This window comes from Erithacus rubecula (genome assembly GCF_903797595.1).
Source record: "Erithacus rubecula genome assembly, chromosome: 26".
Lineage (NCBI taxonomy): Eukaryota > Metazoa > Chordata > Aves > Passeriformes > Muscicapidae > Erithacus > Erithacus rubecula.
In genome coordinates, this window is record NC_136678.1 from 1,025,245 (window position 1) to 1,044,224 (window position 18,980).

Sequence of the window (18,980 nt, forward strand, 5' to 3'; positions counted from 1 at the left end):
GAGTGAGGGAGCTCTCACTCTCCCCTCTCCTCCCCAGGGGCACAGCTCCAGCTGTGTTACACCTGTTACAGAACAGCCACTCACAAACTGCCTGAGAGGTGGCTGCTCCCAGACACACAGGTGTCAGTTTGTTTGTGCTTACCCAATACAAATCACTCTGTGCAGTTTGTTTGTTTGCAGCACTGGGTACATTAACAGAAACAAAAAAAAACAGTAATTCACCTTCCAGAAAAACAACAGCAATCTAATATCAGTGTTGGAGATGAGTAGGTGTCAGGACTAACCCAGACATGTGGGTTTGGGAATTAGTCTGGCAGGTGCTAGAAGGAGGCATTACAGTAAAGACCTGCTCAAGTCTCCAGGGAAAAGAAATTATGCAGGTGCTGGCAAAGGATGTGAACCTGATCTTCAGAACTGCTGCAAACTCAACACTCTGCCTAGGGCCAGAGGAGCATCCAAACAGACCTGTTCCATATGCCACTGCACATGAACCCTGTGTAAATGTCTCTGAGCTCTGGGCCCAACCAGCTCTGCAGGAAGTGCTGCTGGAGTGCTAAGGGAGCTCTTCAACTCAAGGGCTCTGCACTTGTAACAATAGAAGGCTGCATTTGCAAGGTCACCAGAGTCCTGCAGAGCAAGTCATTAAAATACAGAGCACTCTCCTGTCAGATGCTGTATTTCAATCCCTGGCCCCTCATTCTGCCAATTCCCACTGCTTGTTTGAATTCAAAGAACTGCTTCACAGATCCTCTGCCAATCCCCACATATTGCTCCACCACCTATTAATCCTCCAAGAAAGCCCTTATCCTTCTCTCTTCAGAGCACTGCTCCTTCAAGTCACTCAATCAAAGCCTTTTATTGCTTCTCTTCCTGTTTGCATCTTCAAACAAAGAAGGAATTCCCAAATTTTTTGATAGAAAGCTTAAAATACACACAAGAGAGCACACAAAAGCTGCCTGCCAGTCAGAGTTCAGCAGGGGCAGGTGAAGTACTTTGGTCATAAGCTTGGGAATACCACTTCATCATCCATCCAAGAACAAAGAGGTTATGATTAATTTTTTTTTTCTAGCTAGTTATTTGTTCCAGCATCAGGAAAAATATAACTTCTCTGATTCACAGGTGTTGAACAGCTTCTAAGCACAATAGTAAGGCTGCAAGATGCTTTAGATTGTTGGTTAATTGGTGTTCCTGATATTTTACCACACACTAAGTACACCATTGCATTCCAATCTGTATTCTATTATTGTGAAATTTGCCTTAAATCTGTACCTGCCATGTTTAAACCACTGTTTCTCTCAAAACAATCAGTAGTAGCATGTTCAGCACTGGAATTAGGATTCAAGAATTGCACAGCTGCAGCTCATTCATCCTTAGAGACACCAATTTAATTAATGCTGAACTATCAAATACAACAATAAATTACACCATGGGTATTTCCTTCTAGTCCTCATGCTTGATGATATCTTTGTTGTCCCATCTCCTCTAAGGATAAAAGGCCCTGATTTCCTGCTGATAACTGCTTAAAAACTTGTAACTATACTGGGAACAACCTGGGACACATTAACCATCAGCAGTTCCCCATGATGTGATCCAAACTTCACTCCCCTAACCAGGGTAACTGTCCCAGGGGATCAGGCAGATGTGCACACTGCAAGAGCATTCCTCAAAGCTCCTGCCAATGTCCTGCAGAACATTCTGACATGGACAGCAAAACAGTTTAGTCAGGGCTGCCTCTGACTTCCATCAAGAACTCCAAGAACCTTGGAGTACAAAGCTCTCAAGTGACAGGGAAGGAAATAAAAAAAGTCTTCCTGCCATTTGCCACACAGCACTTCATTAAGGAAAAGAAGATGGGATTGAGTTTGCATCTGGTTGAAAATGTGCCATAAAAGAGTCTCAATTCCCTCTTCCATTGCATCAGCTTTTCAAGGGGTTCCTGTAATGACTTCATCTGTAGAGCTGGTTTAAATAATCCCCTGAGGTTTCTTACTTTTGCATTACAATGACAATCAAATCCACTTCTCTGGAAGTGGAAGCAATTCAAGGCTTTCACCTGAATCCCTTTTTCCTGAGAAAATTGCTATCATCAGCTCAGAAACCCTAAGTGACAAAACCATGAATTGCCTTAAGTCAACATCCAGAACACTCATCTCTTCACAAAGAGCCTCCTACAAACCACTTGTCAGCAGCAGATCTCCTGAATTTACTGTTAAATCCACACTGATTCTCTGCTGCCATCAATGCCACATGACACACAGCAGTGTACTCAGATCCAAATCCTCTTGTGCTGCAGCTCCCCTGGAGAGGCCAAAGACAGAGGGTAATGCACCTCACATAGCTAAGGAGGAGAGCAAGACAAGTGACATTTCCTCAGAGACTTTCCCAGCCTGTCACACTGTTCAAGAACCTCCAGGTGGAACCAGTGCTGACATACCCATGCAAATAGCCCAATGCCAGCAAACACCTACCTAAATAACAGAAAAGGCTGAGAATGCATGGATGTAATGAGAACAGAACTGGACTGGCCTGGTTTAGAGTGGAGCCATCAGTTACAACTGCTTTCTGTGGAGGCTGAAAAATACCACTACTCATTAACAATCCAACTGTGAGTATCTGGCATAAGAGATCCAAATATTCTTGAGCTTCAGCCTGTTCAAATCAAGATGATACCCTGCAGTGTTCCTTTCACCTTGCTGCTCCTACATATCACTGCCTCAGGAATCCCAGTGCACAGGCAACAGAAAGGAAAAAAAAAAATCACAAGACACACTCTGAACAAAAACTGCCAACATCCTTCTCCAAGCTCCTTTCCAGTAGTGCTGCACAGGAACAACACCTCCAGCTGAGTATGAGACTTGCAGTCCCAGACCAGGTACTGCTGCATTGAACAGGACTGAGACAAGTTCCACAACACAGAGCTCAGGAGTTGCTGGTTTGTGTAACACAAGAGCACCCTCTCAGCACGTGTTTTCATTACTTCAGCACAAAAGTGGTCATCCTGAAAAATTTTTAACACTTGTCTTCAGTAACTTCAGTAACTTCATTATTGCTTTCTTCAGAGAACTGAATGGGCCTCAGTGCCCATCCTCAGAAACCAGCAACTGACCTGAGTGCTGCTAATCCCAGCACACAGGCAGGGAAATGAAATACCTGGATTTGATTCTGCAACTGATGCTTTTGGCTCTTTGCTCTCCCATGCTGCAGGCAGCACTCCCTACAGCTCCAGTGCTTTCCAAGCTGTTACAGGGGTCTGCACTGGCCCTCATCCCCATGCACACATAGCTCTCCAATCCAATCTCCTTTTTCCAAGAAAGCAGGACAGTACAAAGACCTTCCATCTCTCTTTCTCAGAGATCATTTAGCATTAAAGAGCAGACAAGTTCCAGAAAAGCACCTGCACTTAATAAGCTTTTACAACTTCACTGCAGCAGAGTTTTGCAGAATCTTTAGAAAAGACTGGTATTTAACTACAGATGATAGTGTCCAAGACATATCCAAGATACATTAGATCAGCAAATGACAAGGACAGATGGTCCTATAGACCAGATTCCTGTGGATCATTTTACACACAGAAGCTCATGAATCTCATCATAGGTATCTTCAGTACAGGCAAACTATTTATTTACTGTTGATGGTGCTGGGAGCCAAAACTGTTCATACTTCAACTTCACTGTTCATAGCATGAGCAATACTGGAAGATGTGCCACTTGAATTTGTTTTCCAGCACATGTGAGCCTGTGTTGGTATTCAATTCTTTCCCCACTCAATCAGCCCTAGGTAACTCACCTTTAAAACTTCCATCTTAAACCCGCTGTCAGATGTTGGTCCATCAGGCATCTGCAGGGCCTGGACAAAGGCTTCTGTGAACTGCTGCACCACAGGAAAAATCAGGACCTTGGCAGCACCCTGGTTACAGACAATGCAAGCACAGCTGAATACCAGATACAGAACCCCCACATCTGACAGGTAAAGCACTAGAAGCAACTGCAATTGCACTTTTCTGGTACAAAATGGAAGACAAACTGATGGCAACTGCAGAATAGTGCAAAATTACATGAAAGCTGTTTCAGACATCACTTGGGCTCTCTGTGTTAGGAACTGAGCTCAGCTGAATCCCACTCTCCAGAACTCCACAGCACAGGCTGCCACAAAACACACACATCCAACTCATCACTTTGGAGTCTCAAGAGAGATCCAGACAGTTCAGTCTGGAGAGCCCCAGGAGCAGTGCTCAGCCACTCCTGGAAAAGCATTCATTTGATGAGCAAATCCTGCCCTGCACCCCAGCACCCCTAGGCTACAAAACCGACCTGGGGTGGCTCCATCACACACACACAATTACCCTAAACCCTGTGGCTAGCATTTATCTCCCTGCAGAGCCTTCATCCCCCAATCCAAACAAGCTGAGTATCAACAGCTGGCCTGAAGATTAACAGGATGATTCTTCCTAGGAAAATGCAGCAAGTATTTTTCCAGATGTCAGAACACTCCATAAGCAGTCCTTGGCAGAGCAAGTAATACAGGACCAAAATAATTTTATTAAGATTATTCCTCATAACTTCATAGTCAGGACAATGAAGTCCTATGTTTAAATGAATTAGGAAATGCCATTTATAAAACTATTCCCTTTTTCTTTTCTTTTTTTTTTTAAGCAAAATTTCAATAGAAAATATTTAGTATTCAATGTAAAGGAGACTTTCAGCCCTTCTCCATATTAAGAGTGGGGAGCTAGTACTATCTCTTGGATACTGGTACTAGCTGCATGATACAGTGCGTGAATAACTTTGTCATGGCAGTACAGATACAGTGCAATTACCAGAACTTTCCAAAAGTCTGCACTGGATTGCCACCTATGCAAACAGTGAGGGAACAGCACAGGGAGCCACTCAGCAGTGACCAGCCACTAGATTGAGGGTCACCCTTCCCTATCCTCACAACCCAAAAGTTAAAAATAATCATTTATTGTCTGGGAGTGCTGGAAAAGCCACTTGTCAAAGGCCATTTAAAATGCTGATGTACTCAGTTAGAGCCAGACAGAAAACTCACTATTCTTTCAAAACTAGGCTGGGTTTGGCTTCCCCCACCCCACCAGGAACACAAGGCCAAGAGGCCTCCTGAAGCACGGGGTGAAGCTCCAGGAGCCTGGAACCAAAGTCCTGCCCAAGGGTCCCCCATTATCCAGGTGCCCAAGGCCTGGCAGGTGATCAGCACACACGGCCCAGCTGAAGGCTGGAGGCTAAGCCAAGGATTTCCAAACAAAGGGATGATACTCTATCTCCTCCCTATGCTCACTCCCCCCTTTCCTGAGCTCTTACAAGCATGTCTGTTGATAAACCATAAATTTACCTTAATTATGGAAACCAAGTGCCAGTATCAAGGCATGCATGTAAAGCAGGGAGTCAGCTACTTTACATGGATTAAATTACAGCCTCTTCCCCCGAATTCCAGCTGACACAGTACATAATTTTCCAGTGTTTCATTTCCATATTAACAATTACTTAAAACCACACTCAGTTTGAATTCAAAGTATGTTGTATGTCAAGTTAAATTCTTACCTTTTCCAGCTCCTCCATGTTACAGATCATGTGGGCACACGTGGTAAATATCTCCACTGCCCGTGACCTCGTGCGAATTCCATACACCTAGAGAAAAGTTAAACATCAGGAACACAACATTCATCTGAACAAGGCACTTCCTATAACTATCTTTTAATTGTGTTTCATTTTTGATTTACCTTTATTCTCTTATTGGCTTCAACCTTTATGTTGAAACATTAACTGCCATCAACTATTGTATCATCAAGAAAATTCTTGAAGTCTAACTCATACTACAGTACTTAAAAATAAATCTGGAGCGTCTCTGTTGTAAAAAACATTCCCAATAATTTAATCCAATACCAACCTCACTGTGAAGATCATACCTCTGCCATTGTGAAAATCTTGTACATCTCTGGAAGAATAACTGGAGCTACAAGTGGCATCTGTATGTCTGTCACTTCTCTGGTAAATTCTGAAAAATGGAAAAAGGAGAAAAGTTCTCATAAAAAATCCAATTTGTAAGGAACAGCAACAATAAAACCATGGGAAAACACTAAGTGTATTGAAAAGTTGATTTGCACTTCACTGATCAAAAATACCACACTAAAAACTGCAGGTATCTGGAAAACAGGGTGTTACAACCAAAGTCCCTGCTGAGCTCTAACCTGCAGCACAGCACCTCCTTCCCCAGCTCTACTGACACCTGCTGAGCACACCATTCCACAGCTGGCAAGAGGGGAAGAGGGACAGAAGTGGCAGTTCTGTGATGTGTGAGAGGCCTGGCAGAAGGGCAGCCCAGCACACACCTGTGAGCACGCGCATGGCGCCGTGCACCGCGCTGACGTCGCCGCTGAGCAGCATCTCCATCAGCAGGCTGAAGAGCTCGGGCCAGGCCTCGGGCCAGTCCCAGTGCGCGATGGCCGACACGGCGTAGGCCACGCTGGAGCGCACCTTGCTGATGGACTCCCGCAGCCCGCTGGGCAGCAGCTCCCTGATTGCAACTTTGGCCTGTGGGACAGCAGTTTAGAACACACACACAGACACAGCAGAATCTAATTGAACAAAAAATCTGGACCTGAGTGTATCCTGATACTGATTCAATATTGGTTTTACAAAATGAACATCCAGCCTGCGCAATACACCCTGTACCTTTCTAGGGAAACTGCAGGGTGTGTTTTAACACGGCATCGTCTCACACACAGCAAATAGCTCACAGCTGCAGCTACACAGGATGTACAGATCTACATGGAAAACATCCAGAGTTAGCTGAGATAAATCCCAGCTCCAGTGTCAGGGACTATGTTTGCTTACTTTGGAAGATTTCAGTAAACAAAAGCAGTCACCCAGCCCTGAAGGGACAGGAAAAAATAAAAGCCACTGCTGGTGCATAATTCAAGCAATTATATCTGGATGGGATGAATCATACCCTAGATATGAATGATGCTCCAGTCAACAGTCAGAGTGGAAATGGCTGGAATCTCTGGCCATCTGAGCTGTTAAATACTCCTGCTGAACAGATTCTTAATGAAACCCAGCAGCTTCAAACTAAAATTCTTTATGGGAAAATAACCTTTAAGTCCCAAGATATGTAACAGAAGATTTAGCAAATCTCCAAAAAAGGACTGCCAGAATCAGTACTTGTGAAATCTAGGAAGCAGCTTTTCTTCTAGCCTTGTTCTGAGAGTAGCAGAAGCATTGTGGCTGAACTTTCCCTACAGGAAGCAGCCCAAGATTCTCAAGCCCAGTGTTGTTTTAAGCAACCAAAAACAGATTTTTGAAGTGGAAAATAGCAAAAAGCCTTAACTGAAGCCATTAATCCTCAAAATCCACAAGGGCACTGGTACTTCTTTAACTGCCTACAGAATTAATATTGTTGATGGATAAAGTGTTTCAAAGTGTTCCAGATAATGTGAAACTAAGTCTTACCCTTTCTGTGGTCTCTGGAGGTCTAAACTTTTCAGACTGCGAGCACCAGTGAGTTTCCACATACTGTTTCAGAATAACAGACGCCAGCTGTATCAGGAGAAAGGTCAGGAATCAGGGTCATACCCTGGAACCATTGCAAGGATCACCCCTTACCCATTTGCTCAGCCTCCTGTCCCATCATGTTCCTTTTAGAGGGGCATCAGGATTTGCCAAAAATGCAAAAAATCCATGAAGTGGACCACAAAGTTACACCAGTAAAAAGAACTGCTGGGTATCCACTGAGCAACAATGGCCTGCACAGCACTGACCCAAGGCAGCAACTCTAGAAAGGCACAAGATACAAATCACAAAGTAACTAAAGAAATACAGAACCAAAACTTCCTTTCCAAGGAGGAAAACACCTATAGAAAAAGCTTCTGCAAAGAGAAGCCCCACTTCTGCTTGCTGATGTTCCACCACCCACTTCCTAAGTTGTGTCCATTTCCAGTACAGTATTGTCTCAGCACCGGGTTCATTAAGTAAAAAAAATATTTTTTTAAAAAATGTAAGAGTATAACACCTGAATAATGTTGAAAGAAGGACTCTAGAGAAATGCAAAAGAGAGTGGAGAAAAAGTAACAGAAAGCTGCTTCCAATTTTTCACCTGAAAATACAGAAGAATATTTTTAAAAACAAGGAAATTTCCATCAAAATTCTTTCTGCAGTTCCAGGCAAACTCACCTGCCGGATGGCCAGAGCTCCCTGAGGATCCACAGTCAGTTCTGCTAAATGAACACCAAACTCTGCAAGGAAAAAAACCCAAATATTGGTATTGTAACTTTTATTGCCACACAGGAAAAATCATCAAGATTTTTGGAGGACATGATACCAACTGACTGACTCATATGCAGGAAGGAGAAGGCAATTCCAAAGCACAGCTACTCAAATCATGAGCATTAATTCTCCCCTGTGCTCTCCATAAAAACTTCATTTATTGTTTTGGCATCTTATTTTCTTCTCTCATGGGCAAAAAATTTTGTAATGCAGGCTAATAACACACAAATTATTTTAACTTTAAATACATATATAAAAATCTTATCTATGATGCAAAATCATTACTCAAGTTTCTACAGGAGAGATGCTTGGAAAAGATCCAGGATGGAGTAAGACAGCAGCAGACTGGCAGCCAGCAGCTCCTTTTTGGGCACCCTGGGTTCACCCACAGGGATGTGCAGGCATTGCTCCAGTTGTCCCAGCCCTCACCCCACAGCAGCCCAGGACACATCAAATGGCAGCACAGTGACACCAGCACTGCCTGGACAATCCTTGGGGCTGTGAGACCTTCTCCTGCAAAGAATTGTCCAGAAAAAGCAAGAGTTTCTTGTGGCTTCTTGCCAAGCAAATTCCATGAGAAAGGCAAAATTCATACACTTGAAACAATTCTCTTGATGCTGAGCAGAGGAAATAAAAGCCAGGAAAAGCAGCTGTTCTGGTATGGTAAATCCATGCAACTCAATAGATTTGCTTAAAATTGCAATTTTAAGTTTCAGGCAGCTGATAACTGTCCTAAATACTTCATTTAATTTCACTAGTCTGCTTAGGAAAGACATTTGTGACGTTTTAGAAGCTGTGGAGCAGAAGTTATTCCCTGGGCTCCTGTCAGCACCCCCTGCCTCCTGCAGACAGGCTAAACGTGCTGACAGCATCCCTGACAAAAACAGACTGAAAATTCTTCTCAAAAGGAGTTTTTTGACTTCCCTCAGCAGCACATCTTCACAAATGGTTATTGAGTGTCTCCTAATACCCACCTCACTGCTAAGAGGCTTTTCTGGGTTGGCAGATAATTGCCTCTCACTTTCCCCAGCACACACTGAACATACCCAGTTCCTTTACCCTTTCTTCATAGATCATGCATTTAAGAAAGAGGAAAATAACATTCTAATCCCAGCTGTGAAAGCAGGGAGCCTCATTCCAAAATGTACTTAACATAATACTTCTCTTAACTGAAGCAGTCATTATTCTATGTGCTATCTGTGATTTCCATGCTCAAGTGTGGCAGTGCATTTCAGCTCCATCTTTAAAGGCTAAGTTGGAAGGGTATAAGGAGTATAAATGGAAAGCCAGAAAGGGTAAAAATAGGTATAAAGGAAACCAGAGTAACTGCAACAGCTTCACACAGCTACAAGTCAGAACTGTAGTTCACAATCCTTAATTTGTTTACATATATGCATTTGATGGATTCTCTCTGCATACAGTGCTCTGCCTGATTTACAATATTTAGTTTCTCTGTTTTCCAACACTGTAGCTCTGCTCCCCAGGCAGACTGCAGTGCCATCACTGGGACACCAGATGTACTCACTACTGCAGTGACCAAGAGTTCTGTCATAAAAACCCCTTGGGCTGACAATAAGCACTGACAATCCCTGCACACACAGGTTTTCAGCCTCATGTCCTGCTTAAAAATATTACAAAACTGTATCTTCTTAACTGATAAATTACTATTGTGGCAAATTCCTATCAGGAATCCTGCTGAATTCAGATCAATCACACCCAATACTCATTTATGCAATAAGGCAGCCCTCCTGTAAAACCAAAATTAGATGGATTTATCAAGAACAGACCACATAAAACAGTACTAGCTTATCCTATTTAGTACTATTACTATTTATCCTATTGTTATAGATACTGACAAGCTGTTTAATGAACTGCTCCAAGAATCTTCCCAGGGACTGATATTACACTGATCCTTGTACAGCTCACTGGCTCCTCTTTTCTCAAAGGATTGGTTTATTATTGGGTTTTTATCCCTGCTGCCTGGAAACTTATCTTTATCATGGGTAAATGCAGTTCAAATGGACCTTGACAGGTGATTCCTTCACTTATATTTTGTAGATTTGATATATCAGAAATACCAAGTCTTCTCCCCAAGATAAAGTCTGTAAACCTCAAAGATTAGAAGCTTTTAATGAAGGGCCTGGCACAGAGAGTGCTTAGCAAACACATTTTCTCCCAGCTCTGCTTCTCCTCTTCATTAACCTCAACATTAATAAAATCAAACTCCCCTCCTTTGCAACAAGCTCTATATAATATGTAACCAGTTTATGTAACCTCTTCACCCCCAACATTTTTGAGAAACTAAGCCAACATGAAAACAAAAATTACTAGTAAGCAAGCAGGAAGGAATAAATCAGCAGAAGTTTCTATTGAATCTTTGCACCTACCTGCCTAGTTGAAGTGGGCCAGCACTGACCAAGTCCAGCTCTGCACATCCCTGCAGAGCTGGTTCAGGGCTGCTAAAGGTCCCTTCTGGTGTCTCTGCTGAGGGCAGAGACAGGGTGAGGAGGAAGAAGGAGCTGCAGCAGCTGCTGGAGCCAGTCTGGTGAGCCCAGATGCCCCATGGCCACTGATACTCCAAACTGAAGCAACACTTCACAGAGGCTGGATGTCACCACCACCAGAAACTGAGCTCCCTTTACCCAATATTCACCCATCCTGGTGCACTGCAGCACTGACACACATAGGCACAGATGTTTTCCACAAAACTGGCTTTCAGTAATATCATCATAAAGCAACTTGGGTTGAGAAGGACCTCAGGAGGTCACCCAGTCCAATCACCTGCTCAAAGCAGGGTCAGCCACAAGATCAGACCAGCACAGAACAGGATAGGGATCTGCAGTCAGACTAGGAGGAAACACTAAGCAAGAATTTACTGCTTAGCCAGAGTTCTGACACCCTACACATGTGCTGCTTTGAGGAACTTTTTCATCCTCCATCATGATGCTCAAGAACTGCTCCAAAAGCACTCTTTTTGTTAGCACACCTCTAAAACTGCATTCATATTCTCCTCATTTCTCAGCAAAAGACAGAAAGGTTGTGGTCACTCTTCTCCAGCAGCTGTGCTGGTTTTAAGTAACTCCTTTGAAATCCTTTCTTCACAACTTCTCTCTACACTCAACATACCTGTGGCATTTGACAGAGCAACACTAGTCTTTGCTGCTGTGAATAACCTTTCTTCATGACAGACGGTATCATATGTTGCAATGTGGCCATTTCTTGTTTCAACTTCCTTGTTACAAATCAGTTCAATGTTAAAGTTTACTTCCATTACGAATGCAGCTCAATCCACCCAAAGGACTTCCACTCCTTTTTGCCCATCACTCACTCTACTACAATTGAAGTTACAGCCAAAAGTGCACCATGCAAACATGTGTTGTGGTCATGTTTTTATATCCTCCAGAAACTCCCCTTCCAAACAATGCTTGGGTTTATGGCATAAAATCATGTATTCACAGAGTATCTGATGCAACACTGAAATCCCTCTTGAAGCCATATTAAACAGTTCTGTGGGGAAGGAGCTGACCATACACAAAAACATGCTGAACCAGGGAAGCACAAGTGATGCAATATTTTGTGCCATTATGGTACCTGTAGGTGTTCTGGTACAAACCAATAGCAAACTGTATCATGAAAAAAGCAGAGAACCAACGAGTTGCAAAGCATGAAACTGAATGTGCTGAGCCACCTGCTCTGGAAGAGGAGATAGTGGAAGAACATTTACAAGACCTATAAAGCCAATCTTCCATTCTGAAATCATATTCAGAATCATCAAATCAAAGCACTGGTTGTCTCCCAGACAGGACTAGTCTCAAACAAGATGGACCAGAGGGTCAGCATGCCCAGACTGGCACATGAGTTAATCTGCCAGGGTCAGCACAGCCACCTGCACATCTCAGCTTCTGGAAACAAACAACCATGTGAGGGACTGAGCCAAAGGCACCTTTTCACACATGGGGTGTCACAACTTAAGCCATGCTGAAGATGGCTTTATGATGCCTTTCTACCTGCAAAAAGGACACACAGAAACACATAAGGCAGACAGGAAAAAGAAAGGCAATTCTCCAGCCTGGAGCCATTCATCTCTCACCACAATGTTTCCAGAGCACAAGAGCCATCAGCTCAGAAACTAAATGCTGTTGCCATAAAACACCAAACTGGTATCTAACCTGCCAAGCAGGGAGCAATGTTTTCCAACTGTCTGAGAAGCTGTCATTAAACCTCCTTATGCACCTAATTTAGAGAACTGTGTGGCAGACACTGTTCCTCTCTGTAGGGTGGAAGCCATTCAACAGAGCTGGACTGGATGATCTTTTGGGTCCATTCCAGCTCTGAACAGTCTGATTCTCAGCAATCTGAGCCCTCCTGCTGGACATGAACTCCCCTTGGAGTGCCACTGCCCTGCTCTGACATTCCTGGAGATGACTTGGGCTCCACACATGTTCTCTAACAGGGTAAGACCTAGAGGAAGAGATCATTTTTCCACATTGGGCAATTATCCTCAGGTCATACAACACTGGCAGTAGTGCACAGCAGGGGTGGTGCATGGTGGTACCTGGATGGACCAGACAAGGGGAGCACAAGGCTCACTTCACCAGCAACACACTGATACCAGAGTGGAGCCAAGTTAGACACACTCACAGCAGCACCACGCCAAGGCTGCAGCTCTTGTTCCTCTGCCTTCTCTCTGCAGTCTCAAGCATTGCTTTTACTTATGTTCCAGTAAAATCTAGAGACAACAAAGGTCACCAGGTGAACTCTCCTCTTTCCAGTGACCAACAGTAATGCATCTCCCATCCCCAGGCTGAAAGTGGTGCCTGTTTCCTCAGCAGACAGAAGATGCAGAAGCAGGTGAGAGACTGAGTTGCTGAGGAGATCTGGCAGTTGCCAAAGGTTGACACAGTGGGAAGAAACTGCTACTATGTCCTTAATGCAGAGGAGACATCCCATATTTCTCCAGAGCATGTGTATGGAGTCAGACAGGAGACTCCCCTTGAACAGTTCAGCCTGTTCCAGAGGCTTTGACTGTGCACTGCTGCTCATCCTCCTGTACAAACACTGGCCAGATCCACTGTCAACATCCTTCAGTGAGCTTGACTGCATCCTATAAACACCTGAACCATCCTGACCTGGCTAAAACCTGCCTGGAAGAGAGGGCAGCACACAGGAGAGCCAACAGCTGCACTGGCCTAACCACATTAAACAACCCAACCCATAACCAGCTTAGGAAAAGAGGTGGGGGCAGAGCAATGCTGCCCCAACACCCCCAAGGAAATGCTGGCATTGGGAATCTCCTTAAGTGGGTGTTATATCCAACCACTGTGTTCAATGGCTCTTGATGAGTTTTTTCCCTCCACAAATGTTAAATTATTTTAAAACCATTTCTATTTCTAACATCCAGCTTGCATACTGGGACAACAGCCTAGCTCTGCCTGTTTCAGATTCATCTTCCCTAACAGCTCAGGATACTCCACGATTCTGTGATCTCAGTTTTATGAGAAGTCACAATTCCTCCTCACTCACCCTCTCTGTAGTTTATTATTTCAAGGGCCTCCATCTCTGCCAACCCTTTCCCAGGCAGAAAAGCCAATGGATTATGTCCTTTGCTTTTCCACACCTCTACAAGTGTCTGTGCTGCCTTTTTGCTGCCCTGCTTGACCCCTGCCAGAGCAGCAGGCCAGTAATGCATGCAGCACTGGCTGTGGAAGCATGAGGAATTTATGTCAGCTCTGCTCTCTGCTCCCTCCTTAACGGTCCATTTGGCTTTTTGGAGCATGAGAAGCAGTGATTGGGTATTTTCAGGGAACTCTCCACACGGACAATGGGATTTCTTCTCCCCAGAACAATAGTTAGGACCGCCCATAACTATTTAGGGCATTATCTGGACTGTCTCCCCCTCCCCCAGCACTGCTCTGCTGACCAACACTGACTAGCTGCACCTTCTGTGTCTGCACTCAACACACCTTGTGAAATCATCCTGTAATTTGTGCCACTGATTCTCACTCTGGTCAGACTGAGCAGCACTATCAGCAACTTTTCCCCACCACTATGCACTCTGCTGCACATCATTTACAGATGTGCTGAGCAGCTCAGCTTCACCTGGAACTCCTGACCCTGCCAGCCAAGAGCTGTGCTCAGCAGCTCAGTTTCTGCAAAAAAAGTTTCAGCAAGTGAACTTTCTAAGAGCTTTTTGGGAACCCCAGGACTCCTTCAAACAATTCTCCTGCCACAATTTCATGCACCTGTCTCTTCTCATTCCAACTGCTGAATTTGAACAGTAACAGGCAGTGCTAAACCCACAGCCACTCCCCTGCTGCTCCTCACCTTGGAGCTCTCACTAAAGCCTGTCCCATGTTTACCAGCTTAATACTTAGCTGTTTCCTAAGTGGCAATTTTTACAGCCCAGTAATTGAGTGATGAGTAATTGAATGTTTGAGTCCCTCTAAACTTTGGGAGAACCATTCTTCAGCACTTGCTGTTTAGAGCAAACTGGTAAGTGGAACTGCTTCTACTCAGCTTCAATCTTACATGGATTCCCCAGCATGTGTCCTGTAGAGGCTCCTCAATATCACAACTCAACATCAGCACAAGGAATTTGGCTCTTCTGCAGCCCTTCTGTACTGAATGTACCTTCCCAAGTCAGTCACTGGCTTTGAATGCCTCTGAAACCTTTTCTGCTTCTGCAACATTTGAAAGCCTTTTAAGTTTTTATGACTTTAACCAATTCTTCCTCAATCTCTTTTTGCCCTACTTTCATTTGTTTTGTATTAAAAGTGCCAACATATGGGCTCTTCCCTACTCCTTCTCTTCTATTTCACCATCTTCTTCATGCTGCTTAATGATACTTTTTTTTCTCTTTTAAAGTACTTGTGACACACATGATCTACATTTCTCTACCACAATAATATGGTGCTGGTACACACAGGATTCCTGTAGCTCCTCCTTTTGGTTTTTGCAAGCTTCTCCATACCAAAGACAGCACAGAAAGGCAAATACAGTTTATTCTTCCCATGCTGCTTGACTAGTACAAGAGAGGAGGAATCAAAGTGTGCAAAATAATTCCCTGAAAGAGAACTTGGGAGGATTCCAGTGAAGCCCCCATGATCAAAGCAGAATGTGCAGCATCAGATCAGGGTGCTCAGATTTTCTAGGCACATCTTAGAGATACTCAAGGATGGAAGCAACACAGCTTTTACAGACAATCTGCTTAAAAACTCCTTATATCCAGCTGGAACCTCTAGTTTCAAGTTTGTGCCCTTTATCCCTCATCCTCTCCCACCTCTCAGTATCCTGACAATCTCCTCACAGTTACCAGAAGCTGCTGTCAGACCCACCCCCAAAACCATCCTGCTTCCCCAGTGGAAAACCCCTCAGCCCAGCACCATCTTACATGGAGAGTGCTGCAATTCCTGTGCCCAGCCCATGACCCTTTGCTGCTGTGTCTCATCTGGTGGGAGCAAAACCCCCCAGGTAGTGCAGGTGTGGTGTAAGGAGCAGTGACTGGAGAGGCTGATCACTGCCCCTGATCCTGCTCAGACAGCCCCACATGCAGGTGGCCTCCAGGGCTCACCAGCTCACTGGTATTTCCTGGCCCTTTGGCAGTGCCTGATCCACATCCCAGCAGTGGTTCTCCTGTCCCAGGAGCAGAACTGTGCTGTCTGTCCTTGCTGAATTCCTCTGGCTCTGTTCCTGCAGGGTGCTCTGGACAGCAGCCCTGCCCTCAGAGCATCAACTGCCTCCCCTCCAGTTTGGTGTCACATGCAAACTGCTTGTGCAGGTGTTCTGCAGCCTCCTGCAGGTCACAGGGACACATCCTACACCACAGGATCTCTAGACCTGCAGAGTTTTGACCCTACAACTCCAGAGAAGTATCAGGGACTTCAGCAGACTTGTAAAACCATGACAAAATATAAGGGTAGATAACTCCATGCCTCTTACCCTAACACCCACTAAATGCAACTCTGCAATCCTGGGCTCTCAAAGGCACCTCAGGGACATCCATTGCCTAGAACTCTCAGAAAACATTTTTCTCTGGAAATCTGTCACCCAAACAGACTGTGGAAAGGTTCAGACTCTTTGGGGAGAAGCTTCCACTGAAGCAGGAGCTGAAGGTCAAGGCCCTTTCATCAACCTGGAACCTCCTGCACTTCCAGACTTGTGCTGCTGCAATGACATCAAACTATGCAATAAAACACCAAGAGTTGTGGGAGCAACACACAGAATTCCTGGTAATGCCAGGAAGAGCTAAGCTGTGTGTGGTACAAACATGTTAAGGAAATTCACAACAACAAACATTTTGTCAAATAACCTGCCTGCCTTTGCTCCCAGAGCAGCAAAGTCACACCACCACTCTGGGCTCTGTCTCACCCTTACACCTTCCCTCTTTGTACCACAAACTGCCTCTGGTAACACTTTTGAGCTGAAGTTCAGGAGCAGAAAGAGTTCACAAAAGACCTCAAGAATAGTCCAATCAGACTAAAGGTAAGGTAAAATTGCCAGGAGGGTCCACAAACAACTGGCCCATCAGGCCTGGGGTTGCAGTGCTGCACTTCCAGCTCCCCTCACAGCAGATCATCTGCAAATCTTCCCATGGTTCCTACAAACTCCAGTCATTTAGGCTGAAGCAAAATAAAATGTTAGCATTATTAGGTTTTTAAATGTATCTTCCACACAGAAAAAGCAGCCAATGCATGAACTAACCTAGTGCTACCATAAAAAGGCTAAAGGAGTAATGGAATAATTAGAGACACTGCTTGAACCTGGGGTGTTTGTGCATTTAAAATTTCTCTTCCCAAAGCCATAAGCCAGTTGCCACCCAGCTCCACTGTCCTGCTTGTCCTCAACTTTCTGTAACAGACAGTGGAGCTCTGTCACTGGAGTTTCACACTGGATGAAGCTACATCTTGGCCACCCTCAACCTCAAACACAGCAGGTACAGATGACAACCTGCAGTACATGGGCACACAACCAGGACACACATCCAGAGGTGAAGAGGATCCCTGTGGCTCTCCATGACCCTCCTGTGACCAACCCCGGGGACTCCAGCTGGGAACAAGGCACCCAGAACAGCAGCCCTGCTGCTTCACCACCCCGACCCCTTCCATCTCGCCCCTGGTGAGCTCAGAGTGCTCTCGGTGCCCAGTTGTCACACAGTGCCCCAGCCCCAGGACGGGCAGAGCCCTCCTGCCCCCCGAGCAGAGCAGTGCCCTGAACACGCCCCACGGTGGGAGCGGGCACCGAGCCCTGCGGGCACCGAGCTGCTCCGGAGACACACAGGGAGATACCGGAGCGGGTCCAGTGAGGAACAGTGAGGATGGAATCTGGAGCATCTCTCTGGCAAGCAGAGACTGCAGGAGCTGGGCTTGTTTAGCCTAGAGAAGACAGAGGAAAATCTCAGCAATCCATACAAGTACCTCCACACGTACAGCGGGTGCCAGACTCTTCAGTGGTGTCCAGCGACAGGACAAGGAGAATGGCCATAAACGAAACCACAAGAAGTTCCACCTCAACATGAAGAACTTCTTCACGTTCAGGGAGGCAGAGCACTGGAATAGCTCCCCAGGGAGGTCAGGTCACTCTCTAGAGACACTCCAAACCCAGCTGGACGTGTCCCTGTGTCACCTGCTCCAGGCAGGACACCTGAGGCAGGTGACCGTGCCTGGCCAGGGGCTTGTCCTCAGTGATCTCCAAAGGTCCCTTTCAGCCCCAACTCTTCTGTGATTCCATGAGACGCCGGGCACACGCCGACAGCCGGCAGGAAACCAGCCCCAGCCGCTGCTCCCGCCGGCCCGAGCGATGAGGCCGGAAGGTTCGGCCGAGGCCAAGGCGCAGCCATGAGGCGCCGGTACCGGGAATCGCTGCGGCGGCGGCCTGGGGTCCCCCCATCCCCTCAGCGCGGCCCTCACTCACCCTCCGTCACCTCCAGCACCTTCACCTGCTCCTCAGCAGCGGCTCGCACCGCCTGCACCGGGCACAGGATCCCCGTCAGCGTCTCCACCAGCGCCTCCTTCAGCCCCTGCGCCACCGGCCCCGCTCCGGGCCCGCCGCCGCCTCCCGCCATCGCCGCCCCCTCCGCGGGCCGCGCGCGCCAAACGCACCGCGCGCCGGGAGGAGGGGCCGGGCCGCCCCCCGCGCACAGCGCCCCCTGGCGGCGCGGCGGACCGCGGCCACCCCGGGCACCGAGCGGCCCGGGAAGGGCCGGGAGCGACAAACACCCGTGAGGGGGAGCAGGATGGATGCACAGGGACCCTGCGGAGCAGGCAGCGCTTCTCCGGGACAAACCTCCTGGCTGCGGTTCCTGGGGAGCAGCACTGCCCGGCGCGGGAGTGAGGCTGAGCAGAGCACGGGCTGTGCGCCATCAGCACCCCCAGAGCCTGTGACCCATTCCCAGGAGATCAGCACCCCCAGAGCCTGTGACCCATTCCCGGGGGAATCAACACCCCAGAGCCTGTAACCCATTCCCGGGGGAATCAGCACCCCCAGAGTCTGTGACCCATTCCCAGGAGATCAGCACCCCCAGAGCCTGTGACCCATTCCCGGGGGAATCAACACCCCCAGAGCCTGTGACCCATTCCCGGGGGAATCAACACCCCCAGAGCCTGTGACCCACTCCCAGGAGATCAGCACCCCCAGAGCCTGTGACCCATTGCCGGGAGGGGCCGAAAGAAAGGGGCTGTGCGGGAGAACTCATGGCCATGGAAAGGA

The 18,980-nt window shown here is 46.5% G+C and overlaps 1 protein-coding gene across 2 annotated transcripts in view; it reads right to left on the reverse strand.

Moving 5' to 3' along the window:
• IPO9 (importin 9) overlaps nucleotides 1-18,387 on the reverse strand; it is a 39,608-nt gene extending 21,221 nt beyond the window's left edge. The window contains exons 1-7 of one of the 2 annotated variants that reach the window (XM_079327114.1): nucleotides 18,186-18,387; nucleotides 8,184-8,245; nucleotides 7,464-7,550; nucleotides 6,344-6,545; nucleotides 5,921-6,009; nucleotides 5,556-5,642; nucleotides 3,787-3,906 (exon numbers count right to left, since the gene is read on the reverse strand). In XM_079327114.1, coding sequence (XP_079183240.1) covers nucleotides 3,787-3,906; nucleotides 5,556-5,642; nucleotides 5,921-6,009; nucleotides 6,344-6,545; nucleotides 7,464-7,550; nucleotides 8,184-8,245; nucleotides 18,186-18,336 — 798 coding nt within the window. In that variant the 5' untranslated portion in view covers nucleotides 18,337-18,387. The remainder of the gene's footprint in view (nucleotides 1-3,786; nucleotides 3,907-5,555; nucleotides 5,643-5,920; nucleotides 6,010-6,343; nucleotides 6,546-7,463; nucleotides 7,551-8,183; nucleotides 8,246-18,185) is intronic. The other variant, XM_079327115.1, reaches the window with a different exon arrangement.
• Between the last annotated feature and the right edge of the window lie 593 nt (nucleotides 18,388-18,980).